Source organism: Mesoplodon mirus, assembly GCF_964341445.2.
Source record: "Mesoplodon mirus genome assembly, chromosome: 7".
NCBI lineage: Eukaryota > Metazoa > Chordata > Mammalia > Artiodactyla > Ziphiidae > Mesoplodon > Mesoplodon mirus.
In genome coordinates this window covers 521,106-546,243 of record NC_138983.1, presented here as the reverse complement: position 1 = coordinate 546,243, position 25,138 = coordinate 521,106, and the positions used below count along the sequence as shown (strand labels likewise).

Sequence of the window (25,138 nt, the reverse complement as noted above, 5' to 3'; positions counted from 1 at the left end):
AACACGGAAGCGCGTCCCAGACCGCGGTCGCAGGCGGCGCGTGGGGCAGGTGCCTGGCCGCGCTCCACGACTGACTTCCGCAGAAGCCGCCCAGTCTGATGAGCTTCCCGCCTAGGGAGGGGCCGCCGGCCTGGGACCCCGCGAGCCCGGCCTGCGCCCAGCGGAGCCGCGGGGCCAGAACCGCCCCTCCCCCGGCCTGATGGGCCCGCGTCGGAACGCACAGGGGTCGGGGGCTCTTAGTGGGAGGCAGTGGAGCTGGTTGACCGCTGCTCCTCTCTGGCTGCTGCCAGGCTGACAATCCTGGTGGGTGAGGGGGCCTCCCAGAGGTTACCTGGGACAAAGGCCCTGGACTCTTTGCCTGAGGTTCCTTCCTCCCACCCTTTCCTGCCCTCAGTGGGGCCCAATGCCTGCCCAAGCTGTGGACACGCTCCTGCACCAGGCCAGTCCTGCTCTCCTGCCAGGAGACCCCAGGCCAGCGCGGCAGCCAGGGCCCCTCGTAGCCTCAATGCTATCTGTGTGGCCCAGCAGCAAGGGCATCCAGAGCCTGTACTCGCCCAATCAGACTGGGCCATGGGGGGGGGGTCCTCCCTCCTGCCACAAGCCCTACCAAGAGCAAAAGCTGAAAGTCTGAATGAATGAATGGTGAAGGAATGAAGGTGGGGTGGGGGTGGGGCAAATACTGGAGGGCGTGAGTCTTATGGGTCAGGTCTGGGGCCTCACTTTTGTCCAGGGGCGCGGGTGAGGGGACCATTGTCATCGTTATATAAGTGTCCCTAGGCCTCCCTGCAGTGGCTCGAGTGGTGGAGGTGGATGGGAGGAGGGGAAGGGGAGGCTTCTCTCTTGGTCAGGTAAATGGGCACCAGCCGCTATGCTCACAGAGGCTGTAGGAGGAACTCAGGAGGGGTTCCACTGCTGGTTAGAGCGCAGCAAGCCCCTCCGCCAGGTTCTCAGAGCTCTCACCTGCCTCCTCTCCCTCCTTCCCAGTCAGCTCAGGCCCCAGTGAGGGCCACATTCTCACGAAGGCTGTCCTGCTGGCCTGTGGACACACTCACAGGGCAGCAGTGCCACCAGTACCCACTGATCACCATGGTCAGGCTGGGGAGGGACGGTGGGAACCTGCCCCAGGGTCATTTGGAGGTGTTGGGCTGAGCTGGGGACCATGGCAGACCCTACTGGTCACTCTGTGCCCTCTGGGCCTAAGGAGGTTAGCTGGGCAGTAGCTCAGCCTCTCACAGATTCTCCTTCAGGCTGGACAAGGAGGGGGCCCAAGGTCCACTCAGGGCCCTGGTCTGGGGTCTCCCTGGAGGCTCCTGGTAACAAACGGCCCCTCCCCTTCTGGGTGCTTGTATCCATGGCAACACTGTAGAGCCTTTCTCTCCCCAGGCCTGCTTGGATTTCAGGCCTCAGGTGAGTGTTGGCGGGAGGGCCCTGGGTCTGAGGGGGACAGGGACATCACCGGCAAAGGACTGGCACCTTTGGGGACACTTGTACTAGGCTGGGGGGCAGGACTACAGCTCCTGGAGGGCAAGGGTGACAGGGGGGAGATGACAGGGAGTGTGTGAACACCCAAGTGACATGGTGCCAGGGGTGGAGGTGACCTGCTGCCCTGGCCTGGTCAGAAACACACAGGTGTGGACACCCACATGACTGGCAGTGTGCTGTCCTGTGGGGCAGACACACACACACACACACACACACACCCCTTCTTGGAGAGTGACGCCCTGTGAACCAGTGGTGCCATCTTGGGGCTGCCATACACACGCACGTGTGCTAGCCATGTAAGGAGAGCCCTGCGAGGGTGCCCACACATGGGACCCAGGGCAGCCTTACCATCCCTCCTCTCAGCTCCCTCAACAACATCAAGAATGGCCCCTGAGTCTTGTCAGGAGGCTGAAGATGCCGAGGAAGAGGCTTTCCCATCCCTGGTGGACCGAGAACTGGTCAGCGGCCACGTGGGGCCTCCAGCCAGCGCCTCTCCCGACCCTGGGGCTCCCGCGTGCCCTCAGAACACCAAGCCCAGCTCCACCAGGATGGTCTCCTCTGTCAACCCGCAGTAAGGAGGGGAGGGGGGAGGTCAGCTGCTTGGGCCAGGCCAGCCAGAGAGCAGGGCCTGATCAAGTGGCAGGAGCGCTGGCCTTTCAGGTCTGCCCCGGAGTCCCTGGACCCCCGCACCCTGCGGCTGCTGTGGAGGCAGCGAGAACTGGAGATCCAGGCCCTGCGGTGGGCAATCGAGAACCACCGGGAGGCCCGACACTGCCGTGTCCTGCAGGAAGTGGCTGGGCTTCCAGCCGAGAGGTCGGCAGCATGCTGCTGGTCCCCCGCCCGCCCAGTCCCCGTCCCGACCATAACTCCGAGTTTATGTCTGACTCCAAAGTCCACTGCCAAGACCGCAGCTCTGACCCTGGCCCTGACCTTCGCCTCTAGCCCCCGTCCTTACCTGGCCCTGATCCCCCACCCCAGCCCTGAAGAAGTTAATATACTGTAAAGCCACCCAGACCCTAATCCCGAACATGTCCGTGGGTGCTGAGCCCAACCTAGATGCCACCTCCAGCCCAGACCTCTTCAGGGCCTGACCTGGCCTGGCCCAGTTGCACTCTGTGCCCTCAGGCCCCTAATGACAGTGAAGAAGAGCCCCTCCTTCTCTCCTTGGCTGCCGACCCAGAGGTGGGGGCTGCTGAGATTGCCATTTCCCCCAGGAGCTCGCGCAGCCGGAAGCTCTTGCAAAACCAGGTCCAAAAGCTGACTCTGGAGTTAGAAGAGCAGAAGGAACAGGCCCAGCTGGTGAGGGGCAGGTGGGATCAGGGAGTGGGGTATGGGACCCAAGCCGGGGTGAGGATGGGGGTGGGGGGCAGGTAGGGGTTCGCCTTGGCCGGCAGGGTCTGTAGAAGGCCCCTCCCACCTCTGGGCCCTCCCCGAGCAGGAGAAGGCACACCTGGAGGAGCGGCTGCTGCAGACCGGAAACACGCTGCGGCAGCTGGAGGCCGAGTTGCAGGCCTTGCAGAAGTCCTGCCTCTTGCAGCTGGCCCGCTTCTCCTGGGTGGGCTGCATGCTGCGGTCTTCCACGGGCAGTGTAGAGGTGAGCCTGGCCCCTGGGTGGCCCCCCCAAGCCCGCCCTCCTTGGTCTTCCCTCCGACAGCTAGCATGTCCCCTTGAGACTGGCGCTTCCGCTGGGGATCCCTGGGCTGCCTGGGAGGCCTGCCCCCCTCAGGCTGCCTCTGGAACCGGACCGAGCCTGGGGCAGGGAGGAGCTACAAGCCCTGTAGTCCCGACACTTACTTAGCAAGTGTATGCCTCCAGCACTGGGGAGGTCAGAGGGGAGAGTGACCTTGGGCAGAGGGGAGTGCTTCCCCCCAGCCTGCTGCCCCTTTTGCAGGTGGTGACGGCAGAGACCCTGATGGACCCCAGTGACCTCTCTGAGAACGATCGGTCCCCCACTGCTGGGGAGGTACGCAAGGCCCTCCAGGTGTGTTCTTGGCTCTGCAGCCCTGCGGGAGGGTCAGGTCATGTGCTTGTCGCTCCCTGGCCAGGGTTTCCGGCTGGAGGATGTGGACTGGAACAGCATCGGCCACTGCTACCCTAACCTCTTCACCAACCTCAAGTCCAGCTCAGATCAAAAGTAACTGCACTGGGTGGGGACTCCCTAGGGGGGAGGGGAGGGGAGGGCTTGCCTTGGTTGGTATGGACCAAACTCCAAGTTCCACCCCTGAGTGTCCCTGGACAGGTCACTTAGAAGGGAAAGGGCTCTGGGGCCATCTCTGTCCAGCCATGAGCCCTTTGCCCAGGCTGGATCCTAGGGACTGGGGCCACAACTTGGTGTGCCCTGCCCTCCTTATGGAGGTTGGATGGGGGCAGGGCTGGGGTCCAGGAGCTGAAGCCACGGGCAGCGAGCTGATCTTGGCCTGCAGGCACCCCCGGGCCCCGCCGCTCCCAGAGCTCCCACCAGCTACACAGCCTGACCAGTGGAACTCAGAGCTGTACTGCCAGCAGAGGCAGCATTGTCTCAAGAGCGTCGAGTGGAGCTCCCTGCCCCTGGTGGGCACCAGCAGCTCCAGGGTTGCCGACTCCGAGTCCAGCAGCTGCCTGCTGGCTGCACGTTACCACGTGCAGAAAGTGACAGGGGACCCTCTCCAGGCGCCAGGCCACACTGCTGAGCAGATGGAGGCACAGGCACAGGGCCTCTGCGGGGACAGTCAAGCAACATCGGAAGGTGGAGTGGGGCGGGTCTCCCCTGGTTTCTCCCCCCTCCCATCCCCGCAGGACTGTGATCTCTGCCCAAAGTCCTAAAGGGCGTCCCCCACCCTCTGGGCTTTCACAGTAGCCCAGTTTGAGGCAGCTGGGGGCCTTTCCAGCCACATCCCTAGGGGTTAAGGTGGTCTTGGAGGTCTACTGCCACTGCCTTTGTGCTCTGGCTTGAATCCACGTCCCCCCACCACGCCCCAACAAGTACTGCCAGGCACTCCTCTGCTTCCCTCAGCCTCCTGGGTCCAGCCATCTCTCCTGTCTGGGATCCGACCCTTGCCTGGTGCTGCTCCTCTCCCACGTGGAACCTCAGGGCGCTGTGGGCCAGCTCAGGCCTCACAGGAGATGTCCCCAGTGGACCCTCCATATTGGGGCTCCCCTCCTGGACAGGCCGCCTCTCCCTGGATCTCCGGAAAACCCACTCGGACAGGCAGGGCAAGAAGGGCCAGGAGCCTGAGTCCAGTGCGGATCCCCACCCCCGGCATTCCGGGCGCTGTCCAAGGTGAGGAGGGGAGCCAGCCCCGAGCGCAAGGGCAGGAGCAGGTCTCCTAGCGGGACCACGGTGGGAGGGGCCCGAACGTCTCGGCACAGCTCCCCTGCCCGCGCTCCCGCCCCAGCCCCACGGGCTCCTGCCTGAAGATCATGGCGGTGAGCCACCGCCGGAGGTTCGTGCGCATCCTCACCCAGTCGCTAGAGGACACGGCCGACCTGGGTGGCTTCGTGCTGCAGCAGCTGGTGCGCGACTTCCCCGTGTGCATGTACCGCTTCCCGCCCAGCACGCTGCTGGAGCCAAGGCACCACATCACGGTGCGTCTCGCTCCCCGCGCGGCCCCTCCCCGGCCCCCCGCCGCCGCCGGCCCCTCACCCCACACCCGCCGCCGAAGCCGTCCCCAGGTGCGGGGCGAGGCGCCGGGCAGCACCAAGCAGCAGCCACCCTCCTCCTTGGGCCAGGAGCCCGTCCACTTCCGCTCCAGCCGAGGCTGCGTGACCCTCCTCCTGAACCCCCAAGGCGAGGTCAGTGCGGGTCCCAGCGGGGGTGGTGGGAAGGGCGGGCTTTGCGGGGTGGAGGTGACCACCGTGTCCCCTACGACCCCGCAGGTCCTCAGCGAGCACCAGGCCGCGCACTGCGTGACCCCCGTGTGCAGGATCTCCGCCGACAACACCGACTTGTCCATCGACCGTTTCCCGCTCTCAGAGGCCCGGCCCGGTGCTGACCTCGCGGAGCAGCAGCCCCTGCCTCGACCCCCGCGCAAGGGTCTGGTGCAGGAGGCCCGGGGCGGGCGCCGGAGGCCGGGGTGGGGACCTCGGGTCCCCCAGTCCATACCTCCTCCCCAGGCCTAGACTCGACAAAGACCCCAGACCCCCTGCTAGGACTGTCCCCCACCTCCCCAAGGCCCGCCCTTGCCAGGACCACCCTCCAGCTATTCAGGACTCCCCTCCACCTCCCCTGGCCCTATCCCCTCCAGAACCACCCCTTCCCGCGGACAGGCTCTGTCTCTCACGACCCCCCTCACCGCCCTTCCCCCCAGGACGCGGGTCCAGTTGCCCCGCCTGAGCACCAGAAAGCTCCTCCGCCAGCGAGAGGTGCTAGCGCGGCCCGAGGGCGCCAACGAGACCCACCCAAAGCTCCTGCCCGCCAGCCCCATCCCCATCCCCGGTGAGCGCGCAGCAGGGAGGGACGTGGAGGGAGGGGCGGACGGCGAGAAGGGGGCGGCCGGCCGACCCCACACCCTCATTGTCCCGCGCAGAGGCCGGGCTGGGCCTCGAGGACTGCCAGGCTAGGAAAGAACACAAGGTCCGGGTGAGTGCTGGCGCGGGTGTCTGGGCAGCCCCCGGCCCGGCCCGGCCCCGCCCCCGCCCCGCCCTGCGGCCACTCAGGCTCCGCCCCCCCAGGTGCGCCGGAAGAGCGTGGACCGCGGCTGTCCGATGGTGGCGCTGTCGGTGCAGAGCACGGCCGAGAGCAGGTTCGGCTTCCGCTTCCTCAGCTGCCCGCCCATCACCGCGGACTCGCGCTGGCCGGTGTAGGGCCGGGCAGGGCGGCGGCCCCGGCTCTGTGCTCCCGCGTCTCCACGACTGTGGCTGCGGGGCGGGGCGGGGCGGGGCGGGGCGGGGCGGGGAGAAAGCGCCGGAGGCAGGCGGTGCCAGCTGCATAGTTTATTGAACCAACGCCGCCTACCAAGTAAACCGCATTTCTGTACACCTGAGAGTCGAAAATGATTCGCTTGGTTTCCGGGTATCCGGCCCCAAGAGGAGGGAGCTGGCCACCCCGTCCCCGCGCGGAGAACCCCACAAGTCCACCAGGGATGGGAGGCGTGGTCGCACCCTGGTTGGCCTAGGGCAAGCGCCTCTGCTCGGGACCACGGCAACCCAAGGGTGGCTCAGAGCCCTGGGGCGGCTGGAGGGCTGGCCAGGGGATGGACAGGGCCCAGCTCCAGCCACCTCGGCCTGGGCCCAGTCTGCTCTCTTCCAGGCCTGCTCCTCCTGGGAAGGCCAGGGCATACGGAAGAGGTGGGCACCTGGGCCAGCGGTGGCGAGTTGGACCATCCTCTCCTGGGCTCTCCCTCTTCCCACCCTTGGTGGTCCCAACTTCCTTCTACCAAGAGGGTCCTCTACTGGACCAGGCTCACTTCCCACCCCGCAACACACCCGCCCAGGTCCTCTGGGTTCTGTGAGGCCAGAGTTCACACGGGGGCTCCCATGATCGCCCTGGGGGCCTTGCCTACTGCCCAGGCCAGCCTGGCAGTGGGTAGTGGTGTACGCTAGGGCTGGGGTTGGGCTGGGATGAGATGAGGTTCAGGTGCGGCATGCACCGGAGGCTGGGGGTCTGGCTGCTGGATCTGGTGCTGGCTTTGGGCCTGGACAGCCTTCGGCTTGAGGGCTGGGGCCTGAGGCCACCTCTAGGGCTCTCAGAGCAGTCATTGCAGCCAGCCCCTGACCCAGGCTAGGCCCCAGACTACCCAGGGCTCTGAGGCGACGCCCCCGGAACTGCAGATCTGCGGACCCCCAGGAGCTGCTGCCCCTGTCAGATGGCATGAGGGACTTGGGAGGAGAGGGGGTCAGGTTGTAGCCCAGTGTCCTGGAAGGCTCTGGGAAAGAAGGAAAGAGACAGCATGTCAGACAAGGGCCCCCAAGGAGTCACTTGGGGCGGTCACCATGGGCAGGGCTGCAGTGTCCACTGTGGCTCCTCCCCTTAGCCCTTCACCCCCCCCAAGGCAGCACCCCACTGCCCCACTTCCTGTGCTCCCCAGGGAAGTTGTGGCCCCTCGGCCCTGTGACCTCTGACCTTTGCTTGAGCTGGACCCACCTCTGGGGAAGTCTGGGCTCTGGCTTTGTGTCACTGGGTCCTGTCCCCCAGGGCATGCTCACAGGCTGGTGGCCCTGGGGCAGTTCCCAAACCTCCCCTATCTCGAGGCCCTGGCACCCACCTGAGGGCAGGCTGGGTGGGTGTGTCTGTGGCCGCCCAGAGCCCACCCGGACCCGGACTGGAGTAGGAGGTCCTGGCACCCCTTTGTCCCTCGCTGGCTGTCACCCCTCCAGCCACTCCTCCTGGCTGCCTGCCTGCTCCCCCTCCGCCTCTCCAGCCCTCCTGGCTGTCTCAGGGCCCACCTTCCCCAGCCCCTCCCTGCAGGCCGCAGCCAGCACAGGAAGTGCAGAGCTTTGACCTGCCCTATTCCTGCTCCATCCTGGCTTCCTTGATGCGAACCCGCCCCCAATGCCACGCCACCCTGGAGGGTCATTGGGCCAATCTTGCAGCCTACACTCCTGTGGCCCCTGCTTACAATGCCCCCCCCCCGGGTTTGCCCACCCAGCTGTTCTGCCAGTCGGTTCAGACCCTTCCTCCAGGAAGCCTCCCTGAGGCCTGCTGGGTGAGGGGTCTCTCTGCCTCAAGGCCCTGCATTTGCTCCTCTCAGCCATGGTACTCTGAAGCCAGTGTCCCTGAGGGAGGGCCTCGCCCTGGCTTAATTCTGTGTCCCAAGCCCAGCACAGGCCCTGTCTGCAGAGGAAGGGCGGTACCCCTCCCCACCTTGGTCTCCTGCCCGTCTGGTGGCCTTGCTCCCTTTGCTGGCCTTGTGCCATGCTCCCCTCAGGACTTCTGGCGGGTCTGTCCTGCTTGTTGGTCCTGGCCCCTCACTGCCCCCACCCCGGGGCCACTTGCTCTTTCATTCAGGACCCCTCTGGCCTCTGCTCACACTGCCCTTCTCTGGAGGGCCTTCTCTCTCTCTCTCATCCAGCCCCGGTGGCCACATGGTCCCATGGGCTCAGGGGAGGGGGACTTGGGGTTGGAACCCCTCGGTCGTGAGACCCCACCCCCAAGAGAGGACCTCCCCGTCCCACCCATCTCAGAGCCTGGCTGAGGAGCGGGCAGAGCTGGTCTGAGCCTGTGTGCGCGGTCACGCCGGTACCTGGGGCCAGGCTCAGGGGGCTGGGGCGAGTCTTGGGCCCAGCCTTGTGCTGCTCTTCTTCAGGGCCCTTCTGTGGGCCCCTGGGGGCGGCGGCCCCCTCCTCCCGGGACTCCAGGCACCTACTGGGGAGGGGACTGGGGTGCGGGGAAGGGGAGAGGCTGCAGCCCTGCCCCTCCTTTGGAGCCAATCCCAGATGAGTGTGGCTCCGGGCTGGTGCCCCAGCCTTGGGCTCCCATGACCGGCCCATCCAGCCACCGGGAGGACCAGCAAGCACTCAGCCAAGGCAGGTCCCAGCCAGAAGCCCCCACCGGTCGGGACACACAGGGTGGTGGGGCCAGGCTGGGGGGCAGTGAGCACCCACCGCAGGTGTAGCTCCCTCAAGGCTGGAAGCCCGGCCGAGGCCAGGAGGTGGCAGCTGCCTGCAGGGTCAGGCCCTGGGGTGGAGGCCCGGGCAGCCAGGTCTTCGGGCCCGGGAGGCGGCAGCCTCTCTGGGTGTGCCCCAGCCTGGGGAGGGATGGGCTGGTTCAGGGGCACGGCCTTCGGGGGGTGCTGGGGCAGGCGCCGTCAGGCCGGGGCACGGCCCCCTGTGGGGAGCAGGCTGTACCTGGCACTGGTGCCGGCGCTCCTGCAGGCCTTTGGCGGGGTTTCCACAGAGGACCCTGCTGGCACCTGAAGAAGAGGGTGCGGCTGGGCCTAGTTCGGGGCTGAGGGGCTACAGGGCAGCTTCACGCCGAGGTGGGTCGCCTACCGTGGGTGAGGCTGCTGGCGTCGTCCTCTGGGGCTGGGCCCTGGGGAAGAAGGCCTGCAGGCAGGGGGCCCCCGGGGACCAGCAGGGAGTGGGGCCAGGGCCTGGGGGCCCTGCGCTGGGTCTCAGGTGAGCATAGCTCGGGGCTGCGTCTCCAAACGGGGGATCTGTGGGGAGAACCTGCACAACAGTCAAAATCAGAGGTCATCAAGGCCCACGCCAGCCGGCCACCCAGGATCCCCCAAGGTGAACCCTGTCCACGGAGCAGGGCCCCCCACCACCCAGCATCCATGTGCCCAAGGCCCAGCGCCACCAGGGGGCAGGTTTGGCCCTCCTTTCCCCCTGAGGATGGTTGGGGAAGCCCCCACCAGGGTGGCTCACAGGGAGGGTGTCCTGGCCTGGGGGTGGGTGTGCAGGGCTCTGGGGATGGAGCAGGCTGGGGGGGGCGGGGGGTTCGAGGCTGAGAAGGGACACGAGGCGGCTCTCCGTCTCTGAGAGACCTGTGGGCGGGGCCCGTGGGGGGGGGTGGAGCCCTCTCCTGGGGCAGCCCCAGCCCGAGGCCCCTGTACTGCTACCGTCTGTACCCAGCCCGGGGAGCAGGCTGTCCAGGACGCTGCCCTCCTTGATGGCCTCCTTCACCATGAGCCAGTCGTGGTCCAGCTTCCGGGAGGTCGGCAGGCGTGTGTGTGTGGCCGGCAACTCATCCAAGACCTGCAGCTGGGGGATGAGCTTCCTGACCTCTGCCCGGTAGTTGTAGCCCTGGGGCGCCTGCGGTGGGGGTGGCAGGCCTGCGTCCGGTGGGCCCGTCAGGCCAGCATCGCCCTGTAGCCGCTGCCCCCAGACCTGCTGGGGGGCAGTGCAGGGGAGCTGGGGGTTGGGGATGCCATCTCTCTCTGCCCAGGCTGCCAGGCCAGCCAGGGTCACTCTGGGACAGCAGGGACTGCAGGGACCCTGGGCTCTTACCCATGCATGACCTCACTCTCTGGGCTCACTGCCAGGGTCCAGGGGTGCCCTCTGGCCTGCGGAGCTGCCCTGAACTCAGAGCTCCGGCCCAGTGGGCAGCCGCTGTGCACGGGCACCACGAGTAGCTGGGCAGGCGTGTGAGCTCTGGGTGTGCATGGGCAGTGCAGGGGGGTGTGCAGCCGCGGGCAATGTGCACAGGCCCCCGGTTTATGAGCAGTGCTGCAGGGGGTGGGGCTGCCTCTGCACGGGGCCTGCACGGGTGTGTGTATGTGAGCGTGCGTGCTCACGTACATGACTCTACGTGCAGACTGTACAGAACACGCGTGGTTCCCCATGGCGTGTGCACAGACCTCTTGGGGTGTACGCGTGGCCCTTCGGAGTCTGGTCCTGGCCCAGGAGGACAAGCTGGCAGCCGCTGGGCCTCCAGCAACATGGGAATGAGCTCCCAGTGAAGAAGCCCCCGGCAACAGGCGGGTGTGCCCTAGGCGTGTGCCCTGGGATCCCCTGCGACCCGGCCGGCGTTCAGGTGGGCAAAGCAGTGCCCGGGCCGAGAGGCTGGAGCTACAGAGCGCCTCCCCGCCCGGTGCCCACCTGGTGGATGGGGCCGGGGCCGGGCCGAAGGCATAGCGGGTTGCCGTCCAGGGTGAGCGTGGCCAGCCGCGGGCACAGCTGCAGGTAGCGCAGCTGCCCCGGGTCCTCCACACAGTTGCCCTCCAGGTCCAGCACCTCCAGCTGCTCAAGCAGGCACAGCGGGCTCAGGTCCGAGACGTCGTTGTAGGAAAGGTAGAGTTCCTGGGGGGCATGAGGGGGCTCAGTCAGGGCCCCCACGCCTCCTGCACCCCCCAGAGCGCCGCAGACCCACCTTCAGGGCCGGGAAGGAGCCGATGCCATCCAGGTCAGCCAGGCCGCAGCGAGCCAGCCACAGCACCTGCAGGTGGCCCAGGGAGGTGCCCAGGTCCCTGCAGAGGGTAGGGTTGGCTGGTCAGTGCGGTCCTGGGGCGGAGGGTCGTGTCTCGGTGGCCGTGAAGGCCCTGTGCCATGCCTCCTGCCCAGCCGCCACCCACATCTGTCTGTCTCCAGGTTCAGGGACAGTTGTGACTGGCTTGGGTGGCCTCCAGGCCGAGGAAGGGGCTCCAGAGCCCCCAGCCCCCTGTCTTCCCTCCTGGCTGCAGCCGCCTGTCTTGGGCACCTTATCCAACCCCTGCAGGGTCCGGGCCTGGCTGCAGGAGCTGCCCTCGTGCTAGACGGCCGCTGCCCGCTGCAGTAGGTGTGGGCGAGATGTCCCCTCCCCAGCGGGGTCAGCCGGGGTGTCCTCCCTCCCTCTTTCCCCCCGGCCTTTTTTGTGGATGATTTCCCTGTGTCACAGCCCCTCCCCCTGCCCCCACCTGGGACTTGTTTGTGCCACCCTCCCTTGGCGGCCGCTCCCCTGCCAGTGGGCAGGCTGGGGCTCTCCCATCTGCCCCCCACCTCAGTGGGCCCCACCTCTGCCCGCAGGGTCGTCTCAGCCTGGGTGGCCCTTGTCTCCTGTCTGGGCACCAGCCCACTGTTGCACATCCTTTCCACCAGCTTCTGGGATGTTCCCTTTTGTATTTTTTCTCCTCGCGGTCTCTGCTCTCATATCTGGAGCTCAGCCTCTCACGTGTGGTCTCTGAGAAGGAGCTTGTTCTCATCCCTTCTCTCTCCCATTTCCATCTCTTTGCCTTTCCTCTGCTTTCTGGGAGATTCCCTCCTCTTCCAACAATGCTGGTAACATTTTTTGTCAGCCCTCATACATTTAATTCCCAAGCGCCCTTCGTTGTTCTCTGATCTTATTTCATGGCATTCTGTTCTTGTTTTGAGGGTGCAAAGAAGCCACGTCTTCTTCCGTGTCTCTCAGAGCATTCACTGAAGGTGCCTGGATGTTTTACTCCCCTCCTGGCATTGTCTGCTTCCTCTGGGGTCCTGTGGGTTTGTCCTGACTTCTCCCTTTCATGCTGGGGGTATTGCTATATTCCTAATTATACTATTAATAGCTTCTTGGGCATTCAGACTGGGAATGAGGGTCTGAAATGCTGCCTGGAAATGCTGACTCACTGGAGATGCTGAGGTGAGGGGCTTCCCTGCGGTGATGAGGTGGCACACGTTGGTCCTTGCTGGCGCCCTGCCCTCCCTGCCCCGGCTCCAGCAGCTCTGGTCTCCCCATGGTCCTGAATCATACCTGCACTGTGGCGCGCCGGGTCTTGGCATCTGCTCTTCCTCCTGCTTTAGGGGCTCTGCCTGCTCCCCTGGTCCACGTGAAGGAACCTCACTTCTGAGGTGTTCCTGGCCCGCCTCACCTTTCTGCATCGCTGGGGCCCATCTTCCGGTTCACAAATTCTCCTTCGGTTACGTCTCATCCACCGATTAACCTGTATGTTGCGTTTTTAAAGTTCTGTTCTGTTACCATAATCTCCACCTTTAGTTACAGAGATTCCATGTTCCTCCCCAGTCTATTGCCTTCAATGCATTTTCCAATCATCTTTTTTTTTTTTTGCAGTAAGCGGGCCTCTCAGTGCTGTGGCCTCTCCTGCTGAGGAGTACAGGCTCCAGACGCGCAGGCCCAGCGGCCATGGCTCACGGGCCCAGCCGCTCCGCGGCATGTGGGATCCTCCCGGACCGGGGCACGAACCCATGTCCACTGCATTGGCAGGTGGACTCAACCACTGCGCCACCAGGGAAGCCCCCAATCATCTTTTAATTGGCTGAAATTTGCGTCTCATGATTCTTTCAAGAGGGGCTAATCAAACTATTTTCCTTAATCTCTTACTCATTCCAAAATGTTGGCTGGGTATGAAATTCTTGATTCATACCGTCTTTCTGCTGGGCCATGTAGACATCATTCTACTGTCTTCTGGCTTTGAGTGTTGCTATGGAGAAGTCTGAGGAAAACTTCCTTTTATTTCTCTTCTTTTTTTTTTTTTTTTTTTTTTTTTCTTTTTGCGGTATGCGGGCCTCTCACTGTTGTGGCCTCTCCTGTTGCGGAGCACAGGCTCCGGACGCGCAGGCCCAGCGGCTGTGGCTCACGGGCCCAGCCGCTCCGCGGCATATGGGATCCTCCCAGACCGGGGCACAAACCCGTATCCCCTGCATCGGCAGGCGGACTCTCAACCACTGCGCCACCAGGGAGGCCCCTATTTCTCTTCTTAAAGGAAGACTTGATCTCTTTCCTTGGCTGCCCCCAATATGATCTGTGTCTTGAAGTCCAAGAACTTTATTAGGATATGTTTCAGGGTTGGCAATTCAGTTTCAGTTTTTTATTTCAATCTGTAGATTGAAAGTTTTCTTTTATGTCTGACAAGTTTTCTTTATTGTTTAAACATCTGTTAGGTTCTATTGTTTCTCTTCACTTCTGTAAAGATTACAATTCTGCACATGCCAACCTCTGCTAGCTGCCCTCCAGGATTCTTTTATTTATTTTTATTTTTTAAAATCAATTAATTTTTGGCTGCATTGGGTTTTCGTTACTGCATGCGGGCTTTTCTCTAGTTGTGGTGAGCGGGGGCTTCTCTGTTGTGGTGCGTGGGCTTCTCATTGCGGTGGTTTCTCTTGTTGTGGAGCACGGGTTTTAGGCGCACGAGCTTCAGTAGTTGCAGCATGTGGGCTGAGTAGTTGTGGCTCGCGGGCTCTAGAGAGCAGGCTTAGTAGTTGTGGCGCACAGGCTTAGTTGCTCCACGGCATGTGGGATCTTCCCGGACCAGGGCTGGAACCTGTGTCCCCTGCATTGGCAGGCGGATTCTTAACCACTGCGCCACCAGAGAAGCCCTAGAAAGTTAGATCTTTAAATATATTTATCAAAAAACTGAAAGGAGTAGAACAATTAAGCTAAGCATTCAGCTCAAGGAGCCAGAAAAAGAACAACAGCAAATAACAAAAGAACACGAAGGAAAGATGTAATCAAGATTAGAATAGAACCAGTAATAACTAGAAAAACCATAGAGAAGATTAACAGAGCCCAGTGCTGATTCTTTAAAAACTTAATAGACAATCCTCTGGCAGGACTGATCAAGGATGAACAGAGGGACGATGCAAATAAATGTATGGAACTTAAAAAGAGGAATAATTATGGCTATAGCAGCAATTTAAAATAACAAAAACCATTATGAACAAACTCTATACCAACATTCTTGGAAACTAGACAAAGCTGGTGCCAAAAGAAAGAAAACTAGACTAATAACCACTAAAGAAATTAAAGTGATTAACACCCCTCGCCCCACCCCCACCAAGTCCCCGGATCTGGATCAGTTTTAAAAATAAGATCTATCATGGAATAGACAATCTCTATCTTCCACAATAATTTCCTGTACAGGAAGTTTCAAAAAATTAAGCAGTTGAAGAGAACAATAAAAGGGAGGGCCCCGTCTGAGTCAGTCCTTGATTCCAGGACCAGAGAAGTACAAACTGGGGCATTAATGCACTATCACTCATGAAGACTGATGTGAAAATTTCAAAGCAAATATTATTTTAACTTTACAGTGATTTAAAAATAACTCATCAGGGCCTCCCTGGTGGCGCAGTGGTTGAGAGTCCGCCTGCCGATGCAGGGGATACGGGTTCGTGCCCCGGTCTGGGAGGATCCCATATGCCGCGGAGCGGCTGGGCCCGTGAGCCATGGCCGCTGAGCCTGTGCGTCCGGAGCCTGTGCTCCGCAACGGGAGAGGCCACAACAGTGAGAGGCCCGCGTACAGCAAAAAAAATAAAAATAAAAAATAAAAAATAAAAATAACTCATCAAGTAGTGTTACTGCAGGAATGTAAGGATGAATTACCATCACAAAATCTGTCAGTGGAATCCAGTGCATAAATAGACTAAAGGAGAAATATCATTTTATGACCATGTCAATAGATGCAGAGGAACCCAGACACATACCCATTAAGATCGGGAACAAACCAAGGATGCCTGCTACTGTCATTGCCACTGTCTAACATTGTACTGGCTAGTAGATCCTGGCCAAAGCAATAAGACACGAAAAAGGAGCAGGAGGATTTGAGTGAAAGATAGCACTTGTAACTTGCTGATAACATCACCATCAATACAGAAACCCATCTGAATTAACAAATTATTTGAATTAATAGGACAGTTTGGCAATAATGTTAAATACAAAACAAAGGTACACTACTGCCAAAGGTAATAGACCCATTTATAAAAATCAATTGTTTTATTGATTTAAAAAATCTATTCTAGGGCTTCCCTGGTGGCGCAGTGGTTGAGAGTCCGCCTGCCGATGCAGGGGACACAGGTTCGTGCCCTGGTCTGGGAAGATCCCACATGCCACAGAGTGGCTAGGCCCGTGAGCCATGGCCGATGGGCCTGCGTGTCCAGAGCCTGTGCTCTGCAATGGGAGAGACCACAACAGTGAGAGGCCCGCGAACCAAAAAAAAAAAAAATCTATTCTAGGAAATCCAAAAAAGAGAGCACATATGTATACATATAGCTGATTCACTTTGCTGTACAGTAGAAACTAACAGAATATTGTAAAGCAACTATACTCCAATAAAAGTTAATAAAATAATAATTTAAAAAATCTATTCTAAATCAGCATAGTGTTTCTCTAAATTTGCAACAATCAAACAGAATACAGCAGAATCAGGCCCTCATCCATGATTATAAAAATACTATAAGTATGTGGGAATTAATTCAGTTCTGGTTTCAGGGAGCCCTGCCTTCAGAGGAGGCTGGTGTCCTGCCCTGTCCCAAGTGGCAGCAGGGTGCACAGGTAGGGGTCCTGGTTAGCTCACTGCAATCATAATTCCATTCCCTTACTAGTGGTTGGTGTAAGAGAGTATATACATGATACAGTTCTGGCCAAAGAAACACAGAAGAGTGCTGGGAACCTTCTTGTTCTTACTGATGGACACAGGAAGGCACATTTCCTGTTATGGGATGAATTGCATCCTCCCGCCCCACCCCCCCACCCCGCCAAATTCATATGTTGGAGTCCTAACCTTCAGGACCTCAGAATGTGATCTGATGTGGAAACAGGGTCTCTGAAGATGTAATTGGTGGAGGTGAGGTGGGCCCTAATCCAATATGACTGGTGTCCTTACAAAATGGGGAAATTTGGATCTGGACACAGGGAGAAGAAGGCCACGTGAGCTGAAGGCAGAGATTGGGGTGATGAGTCTACAAGCCAAGGAACGTCAAAGGTGGCCAGGAAACCCCCAGGAGCGAGGAGTGAGCTGGGTTCTCCCTCTGCCTCAGAAGGAGATACACCTTGATCTTGACTCGTGGCCTCCAGACCTGAGGGATTCAGTTTCTGCTGTTCAAGACACCTGGTTCGTGGTGCTTTGTTCAGCAACCCTAGAAGACTAGCTACCACACTCCCTCAGCCCACCAACATGGCTGCAGCAGCCCCAGGCATGGGGATGGGGGCCACATCCTGAGGGGCCACCGGCTGCGTGAGCCACCACCGGGCTCCTTGTGTGCCCTCAGAGACAGGGATTCTCACCTATTCTGTTCCCTGACATATCCTCTGTGCTTAGAACAGGGTTTGCCCCATGGTCCTTAGGCACTTAAGGGATAAAGAATTTCTCACTCCTCAGGCCGGTTGGATGCAGGTTTCTGTAACTTGCAGCTGAAAGCGTTCTAACCTATAAACTTTACAGAAGAAGTTTAAAGACTCTATTAAAAACATTAAAGCACACATGAATGGAGAGCTATACCATATTCATGGATGTATATAACGTAAAAATTTACCCAAATGAGCATGTGACTTTAAAATTCCAAAACAAAACAAAACAAAATCCTGAAAGATAAGGGTGTGTGAAACCCAGCAAACTGATTGCAAAACTCAAATGCAAGAATAAGTGCTCAGGAATAGCTAGGTCAGTTTGGAAAAAGGGAAACTACGATGATTAACACATATCAGGAGTGGAAGCAACCTCACAGATAAGTAGGATTAAAGACCCAAAAATGAAAAGTGAGACCATAAATGAATAGAAGAAAAAGTAGAATATCTCCAAGACCCTGGGGTGCGGACAAACCTAAAAAACACCCACAATACCAGCCAGAACTGATGGACTGGAACAAATCAAAATGAGGGGTTTCTGTTTAAGTGAAAGCCACCATGGTCTGAGTTCACGGGAGGAGGAAGGGTGGAGAGTCTTCAGGGGACACACACACGATTAAGTTGTAGTGAGAACTGTCCCTTCAATCATTTTAATTATCTCCAAGTTAGTTGTTGAGTTTCAAAGATTGTTACTGTGGTTTCCCCACACAGTGGTCCTGGTGAAGGATGCTCTTGTCGGATGCTGGCCGGCCTGGAAACCAGCCCCATCTGTCCTCACGTCAGTGACACTTTCAGGGGCTGAATTCTCTCTCAGCTTCAGATGAAGCGACAGCCGTCACATGAGAATTACTTTCCCGTCCTCATAACACTGCCTGAGGTTTTAATGTCTTGACTCTCTCTGTCATCAGCTAAGCTGTAATACTACTTCATTGCACTGTCATATTGAATTAGCTTCCTTTTACAAATATTTGTTTACTATCACTCCGTGGAGATTTGCAAACAACGTTTGGCCAAGTTTCAGGATTCGCTAACAGACAACTTAAAGATTCCTTACATTTTTCACTGTCGTTATCAAGGAACAGAACACGTTTTATATAAATCATGATTTAATTTTTTCTTGGAATTGATTTTTTTTTAAATCAAATATTTTGTTTTGTTACAAATGGTAATGAATACTTAATTTTATACCTTCCACTTCTCTTTGTAGTTTCCATCCTTTATTTTATATGTTTTCTATATATTTTATTGTTCTTTGAGCTAATTTTGTAAGCCTTAATAATGAAGGAGTAAATATGATTTTGTTTTGTCTTTGTTAACTTAAAGTATTGACGTCTCTGTCAGAATATTGCTGAACCATGTATCGGTACTAAAGGCAATTCTGAGAACCTGCTTTCCAGACCCTTCCTTGCAGGCCCAGGAGCCGTGCAGGAGCCGTGGAAGCTGGCATCCACCTGCTTGTCCCTGCCTACGGGGGCCATGCGGCCTCTGATCTTCTTTGCTTCCACTTCTAGGCTTTCAGGTGTTTTTCAAATTCTTTTTGATGTTTATTCAACAAACAGCAGTACAAATAGGAAAAATCGTGCAAGGCTGCTTAATGAATACATTTATCATCTCCTCTGGAAATGACTGGATACTTACAGTCCATTTAAAACATCAGGAGAACTTTCTAGAATGGGGACTGGCCTCCCACTGCCCCAGGACGGCTGTCTGGCTGCATAAAACCAGCAGGGTTGGGCTTCCCTTGTGGGGCAGTGGTTAGGAATCCGCCTGCCAATGCAGGGGACCATGGTCTGGGAGAATCCCACATGCTGTGGAGCAACTAAGCCCGTGCGCCACAACTGCTGAGCCTGAGCTCTAGAGACTGTGAGCCACAACTATTGAAGCCCGTGTGCCACAACTACTGAGGCCCACGCGTCTACAACACGAGAAGCCACCGCAATGAGAAGCCCGCGCATCGCAATGAAGAGCGGCCCCCACTCGCCACAACTAGAGAAAGCCCGCGCACAGCAACGAAGACCCAACGCTGCCCAAAATAAATAAATAAAATAAATTTATAAAAAAATAAAACAAAAAAAAATCCCAGCAGGGTTTTCCTGACACCCATTTTGTTCAAACACCCAATAAACTCTGATATTACTTCAGCTTTGTTCTTTCCAGCCCGACGAAGTAAGCAAAAACCTTAATCTGTCCTGATTTTTGCATTTTGTCTTTTAAGCTATTAAGATGCTATTGTGTTTCACGTGGGGCCTGAAGTCCGGCTGGGCAGCAGTGGCCATGCTCCTCTGTTCGTCTTGCTGGGCTGATGGGGGCCGGCTCAACCCCCAGCTACGGCCCCACCAGCACGGGGACACAGCCCTGGACTGTGGTGAGGGGTGTGGGGATGCCCCAAATCCAGAAGCTGGTCGGTGATGAGCCACCCAGGCTCGTGGGTTGGGGGTCCTCTGCCAAAGGTCAGTGGGAGCCTTCCGGGCACCACAGGGAGGTCCCTGGAGACCTCGTCAGCCACAAAACCTGGTGTGACCAGCCCGACCCTGACTGCAGGCTCCGGGTGGCTGGTGTCACCCTCAGCGGGGCCTCCAGCTGACCAGGGGTGGGCGACGTGACCAGGGGTGGGCGTTAGGGCCGGGAGCCGGAGATAGTGGGATGCACAGGACGCCCCCCCAGGCCAGCGGCACGCCCTCCCCCGTGACCCCCGCGGGGGGTGGACACTCACCTCAGGGAGCCCAGGCAGCTACCGTTCAGCTTCAGCTGGCTGAGGTTGGGCAGGTGCAGCCCTGTGGGGCCGCAGGAAGAGAGGTCAGCGCAGGCCCTGCTGCCCTTTGCACCTTCAGAGGCGTCAGTGCCCCTCGGCCCCTGCTGCCCGACGGCTGCTCTGAGGCCCAGGGGCAGCCTTGGGGCCACATGCTGATGTCTGAGGCCCGGCTTGAATGACGCAGGCCAGCAGGGGAGGGTGCAGGAGGCACCCCGTGGGGGCAGAGGCACACAGAAGGCCACGGGGCCATGGGACTCTGCGGGGAGGGGAGCCTGGCTGGCGCGGGTCTTGCCCCCAGGCCGCCTCCCACGGGGAACTGCGGGCACGCCCAGACCACACACTGGGCTCCAGAGCACGGCCCCCCCAGCCAGTGTCCCGTGCTCTCAGGGCCCCGGGAGAGGGTTCTCAGTTTCTGGAGAGAGGGGTGCAGGGCAGGTCTGTGGGTGCAGTGGTCCAAAGACCAGATCCTGGTGGGCAGGGCCCGAGCAGACCGAGCCTTCAAGCACGGCCTGGCTGTGATGGGGGTGGGTGTGCACGGGGGTGGCTCTCACCAAAGTTCCCCAGGCTGTTTTTGTGGGTGTTGACACACAACTCCAGCACGCTCACCAGTCGGAGGTCATCCACCTGGGCCAGGGCCTGCTGCAGGAGTCGGTGGGGAGTCAGCCCTGAGAGCTGGACAGTAGTCACACACACCCCGCCCCCCGCCCCCGGGAAACTCCTGCTTTTGGCTGCAAGGCTGGAGCAGGTGGCAGGCGTTTCCCTGCCTCACCCATGTTGACTGCGGCCATGATTGGCTCCAGCTGGACGATAAGTGTGATGTGACAGGAGTGGAGATTGTGATCCTGTGTGGCTGGTGGGGCCGTTGCCAGAGAAGGGTGTGCCCTGAGGTGTGCTGGTGTCCTCACAAGACCCGTGGAACAGACCCAGTGCAGCTCGGGGCCTGGAGCCCAGCTCTGCTCGGCACGGCCGAGCCCCAGCCTCCTTCAAACCCATGGACGGTACACTTGCACTGTAAGCTGATGAGTTTGGGGGTTGTCTGTTACGTAGCATCACTATAGCCATAGCTGACTCATACGAAACTTGGGACCTAGGTGCAGCTCCAATAACTACCATAACAAAATGATGAAGTGACGTGACACTGGATGGGGACTGGTGGGGGTGGTGTGTGACGTGAGTGTTACTGAAGCTGGAGGAATGGAGACCCAGGTCATGTGACAATGGAATTTTTGGTAAAAGGGTCTCCTGTAGTAACCTGGATGGCAGAAGATGCACACAATGAACCTGTGATGGGGGTGGAGAGGTGCCAGGCAATTGTGGGCAGAGTGAGCTGGCCACAGTTCACTGCATTTGATGAGGTTTTACAGAAGGCAGAGTTCAGAGCTGGTGGAGAGAGCCCAGGGGTCCTGGAACTCGTGGCTTGGAAAATAAAATGGCTTCTCAGCTCAAACCAGTAAAAGAAAAAACGAAGAAGTGCTTGGAGTTAGGATGACTCAGTAAGACTCAGCCTCAGGGAGAAACCAGTTGCCACATGCTGGCTACATGCGGGAGGGTCTGGGAGGACAGAGGCCTGAGACCCCCAGTTCCAGCGACTGAGGGAAATGCTTCAGCAGCCACGCTTTGGCATGGTGGGCACTGGACTCAAATACGTTAGGAAGCAAGGGTGGACCTGGGGTGCTTGGGCCGCGCTCACACAGGCAGGCTCTCTCCCCAGCCAGGAGCTGGGTGGGGGAGGGGGAGGTCCCAGGGTGGACGGAGTAGCTCTGATCAAGGCGTGTCCCCAGCACCCAGCCCGTGCAGCAGCGGGGGCCGGCGGCCTGACGTGACGGGTCCACGCTGGACCAGGACCCTCGGTGCTGCGGGCGCTGCAGGCCTGGCTGGAGGGCGGACACACAGTGGCTGCTGGGGGGTGTGGGGAGGGGGCCGGCGGGAGTGTCCTGTCCACCTGCAGTGACCAGACCTCGTGGACCCTTCTCCGAGTTGGTCAGGAAAGTGCGTGGGGACCTCAGGCAGCCAGGCTTCCTTCTGCCGAGTGTTGGTGGGTGCGTCACCCCAGGGTCTCTAGGGGTCCCTCACCTGGGTGCAAGTGTTTGTGCGGGCTGGAGGGGTGCTGGGGAGCGCCTGGCCCTTAGCGTGGCCAATGACGGGCGAGGGGCATGGCCAGAAAGGGAAGGGGTCCGGTCACCAGGAGGTGCAGGGCTGCTTTCTAGGGTCACTGGGCAGGAACCTGCAGTCACAAGGGCTCTGCAGAACCTGCTGGGCCCCAGGGTTGGGGTGGGAAGCGGCTGCCACCGCATCCCAGGTTTGGGAGAAAGCCTTCAACAACTGCGCCAGATGCGGTCAGTGGGACCCCAGGATGCCCCGCCCTGCAGATGCCTCTCCCTCCTCTGCTCGTGGTTCCCTAAGTCTGCGCGCCACGCGCTTGGATGGGCTGTCACCCTTTTCCCCACAGGAATGAGGGGCCTTCTCTCTGGTTCACGGAGGGGTCCCTGGAGCCCAGCGCACGGTAGGGGCTCAGCAAATCTGTGGCTGGGCCTGGCTCAGGCCCTTCTGTGGCCTGAATTCCTGGGGGACATCTGTGTCACCAAGCACCTGGGGTTGGCCCAAGGGTGGAGCAGGCGCAGGGGCCCCAGCGGGCCGAGGGCATCTGTCAGCCACGCGGGCCCCTGCGGCCGAGCCCAGCCCCCCGGCACTCACCAGTCGGGCAGGTGACAGGTGCTCCTCTGGCAGCCACCCGCTGTGGCTGCCCCCTCGGCTGCCTGGGGCCTTGCTCTGGGGGCGGGGCTTGTGCCGGCTCTGCCAGCTCAGCGCCCGCACTCGGACACTGGCTATGCTTGGCCAAGGCCCATGGGCTCTGTCCCAGGCCTGGTCCATTCACATCCAACCTGCTGGGTGTAGGCAGAGGGTAAAGCTGATCAGCCTCTGCTCTTCCTCTGATCCACAGCCCAGCCGAGACCCTGTGCAGCCCTTGATGTATGCACGCACACAACAAGCCCCTGGAGCCCACCTCTGGCCCAGAGAAGGCTGTAATGGTGAAGCCCCAGCCTGCCGGGGGCCTTGCCATCTCCTCTCTCAGCCTGGGCTCACACCCCTGGCCTGGGCAGGCCGCCCTCCCTGTGTTTCTGCCCATCCTTTAGGGTCCATGCAGGGTGCCAGCTCTGGCCTACCCTCTGAGGCCCCATGTAGGCCAGGGAGGGGGGCTGCCTCGAGGTCCCATTTGCCCATGTGCTGCTGTAACCAGCAGCAAGCCTCTGCCTCAGGCCTTGTGCTGTGTGTCCTTCTCCACTTGATGGTCTCCGACCCTGGGGGGCTCAGGACCAGGGTCTTAGGCACTCCCCCCCTACCCCTGTGCCCATTGAGACCCCCTCACCTGGAGGCAGCTGCTTTTTCCCACCGTGGGTCAAACATCTGGGCAAGAGGGCAGCATGTGGCCCCAGGCAGCACCTGCGAGAGAGACAGTCAGGTTGGCCTCCTGGCCGGGTCACCATGCTCGAGGGACGTGGGACAGGCTGGGCCAAGGTCACAGGGCCCAGAAGTGAGCAGGTGCAGAGGTGTGGGGCTGTCAGCCTGGGGCCTGGCCCTTAGGTCCTTTCAACCATCCTGATGGGGCACCTGGCCCGGCTGACTGGGAAGACAGCCATATGGGTGACCGACACTAGGGTCCCTCTGGGTCCATCCAATGCAAATGCTTGGTCTTCATTCAAATCTCCACTTCCCTCCATCCCCAACTCTACCCTCTCCAAAAGGGGTCCCCAGCCTCTTGCTCTGGACCATCCCCTGTGGGCTGGCCTCCCAGGCACCCTGTCCCTCTTGGGCGTTACCACCAGGCCCACAGGAGGTGGTCCACCTGCACCAGGCTCACCTGGCATTGCTCCTTAAAGACACAGATGCCTGTGCCTGGCCCCAGACCCTGGAATCATCTCTGAAGTCTGTATGGAAATCCTGGCTTCATCCCTCCACCTTGGATCAGGGCCTCGCCGACCCCTACCCCTGTGCTCCCTCCTGACCTTCCTGGACTTACTACCTTATAAGACCGACCCCCTTCTACAGCCCTCGGTTCAGTCGAGTGAGTGCCTTGCCTGAGACAGCAAGTGAGCTCTGTGTGGGCAGGACACTCACCTGCCATGTCCAGTGTGCAGAACAGGGGCTCAAGAATATCCCCCCCCCAAATCAGTGAATGTGGCAGATGCAGCTTCTGGCCACTGTTCTTGTCTATCACCCCCTGTGGATGGTCAAGATTCATCCTTCCCGGGGTGTGGGTGGTCAGCTAGCCTTTGACAGAGAGGGTGGGAGGGAGTGCTGGGCCTTGGGACAAGCTGCCCGGGCTCCACGTGCCCTTGTCTGGAAAGTGACCACACACCGAGGACCCAAGGAGGTGAAGGCCATGCAGGGGAGCCTCACGAAGAGCCTCACGGAATTTCTGGCCAGGATTTCTTTCCAAAAGTTCCTCTGCTGCCTGCCTTTCTCCAGCTGGTGAAAGGCCCTAAGCCTCAAAGGAGGACCCCAGCACCAGGCCCTCTAGGAAGATGCTGCCCCCACCTACCCCAGGGCTGCCAGCCTTGGGCTCTGGGAAAGGGACGGGCTGGCCAGGCTGTGGCCTGGGACGCCAGTGGGCCACCCTCTTCCCTTTGTGCCTGAGAACAGCTGACCTGAGGTCCTGCCCATGACTAGGCCCAGAGTATGGGTCCAGATTAGCTAAAGGTCTTGGGGTCCAAGGAGCAGGGCCTGGGGTGGAGGCTGAGGTTCCCATTGAGACACTATCCCTTCACATCTACTCACTGGCCTGGACCCGTCCACACTGTTCATGGCCCTGATCCCATCCTGCCCTGCCACTCCGTGAGACCCCGAAGTTGGAAATGTGGTGGCCTTTCTCTCTCCACGGCCCAGACTAACACCAGCTCCTGGCTGGGCTCATCACCTCTCTGGGTCCCCTCCACCTGCTATCCCTTCTGAGGGTAGGGCCTCTCCCCTCCTAGGTCCTCATCATGGAAACTCCCAGAGTGGGTCCCTAGGCAGGGCTTGGGGTCCCTCCTGTCCCGGTGACCGCGAGACCCTCAGCAGGGCCAGGGGTTGTGGGATGGGTCCCCAGGGGACCAGATATGACAACTGGGGCATCACTGGGACCTCACTGTCTTTCTGCTCCATCCCCAGCCTCAGTCCCCCCCCCCACACACACACGGGAGGAGACAGCGAAGCCTGCGGCCCCGGACCCAAAGGCGCGCTCGGCTCTCACCTGAGGGGTTGGCCCCGGTGCCCCAGCCTCGGGGGCTTGGTCCCGGGCGCCCTCCTTCGCCGGGCGCTCTCTTCGACTTGGGGTTGTTATTCCGGCCGCGAGGTTGAGGGGCCTGGGCGCCAAGGCAACGGGGGCGGGGCCTCCTCTGAATCTGCAAATATTCATGAGCCGCGGGAATCTTCCAGCTCCGCGAGGCCGAGCCGCGCCCCTTAGCAATGGTTGCTAGGGCCGGCGGGAGGGCGGGCGGGGCGGCGGCCAACCAGGTTGGGAGGTTCGCGCGTGT

At 59.9% G+C, this 25,138-nt stretch overlaps 3 protein-coding genes across 7 annotated transcripts; 2 read left to right on the top strand and 1 right to left on the bottom strand.

Moving 5' to 3' along the window:
* Window positions 1-774: 774 nt before the first annotated feature.
* Window positions 775-2,485, top strand: LOC309808584 (lamin tail domain-containing protein 2-like; the record flags this gene model as incomplete). Its single annotated transcript, XM_082629008.1, has 2 exons — window positions 775-2,053; window positions 2,143-2,485. Exons 1-2 carry the CDS (start codon window positions 1,809-1,811, stop codon window positions 2,483-2,485), a joined length of 588 nt encoding a protein of 195 aa, XP_082485134.1. The 5' UTR covers window positions 775-1,808.
* Window positions 2,486-2,532: 47 nt separating this feature from the next.
* On the top strand, window positions 2,533-6,452 carry LMNTD2 (lamin tail domain containing 2). Of its 5 annotated transcripts, XM_082628993.1 has the most exons (12): window positions 2,533-2,781; window positions 2,921-3,076; window positions 3,374-3,445; window positions 3,528-3,616; window positions 3,906-4,207; window positions 4,630-4,741; window positions 4,857-5,046; window positions 5,134-5,253; window positions 5,338-5,534; window positions 5,769-5,896; window positions 5,988-6,040; window positions 6,133-6,392. In XM_082628993.1, exons 1-12 carry the CDS (start codon window positions 2,539-2,541, stop codon window positions 6,262-6,264), a joined length of 1,794 nt encoding a protein of 597 aa, XP_082485119.1. In that variant the 5' UTR covers window positions 2,533-2,538; the 3' UTR covers window positions 6,265-6,392. The 5 variants fall into 5 exon arrangements, with proteins under 5 accessions (XP_082485119.1, XP_082485117.1, XP_082485118.1 ...); XM_082628991.1 differs by having other exon boundaries at window positions 5,191-5,253; window positions 5,988-6,452; XM_082628992.1 differs by having other exon boundaries at window positions 4,857-5,253.
* On the bottom strand, window positions 6,379-24,958 carry LRRC56 (leucine rich repeat containing 56). The gene is given in 14 exon segments (XM_082629007.1): window positions 6,379-7,065; window positions 7,068-7,325; window positions 8,643-8,776; window positions 9,004-9,146; window positions 9,247-9,311; window positions 9,391-9,567; window positions 9,963-10,233; window positions 10,942-11,142; window positions 11,213-11,309; window positions 19,587-19,647; window positions 20,177-20,264; window positions 22,320-22,510; window positions 22,993-23,066; window positions 24,856-24,958. Coding segments are annotated over 12 exon segments (1,779 nt in total). The 5' UTR covers window positions 22,497-22,510; window positions 22,993-23,066; window positions 24,856-24,958; the 3' UTR covers window positions 6,379-6,958.
* Between the last annotated feature and the right edge of the window lie 180 nt (window positions 24,959-25,138).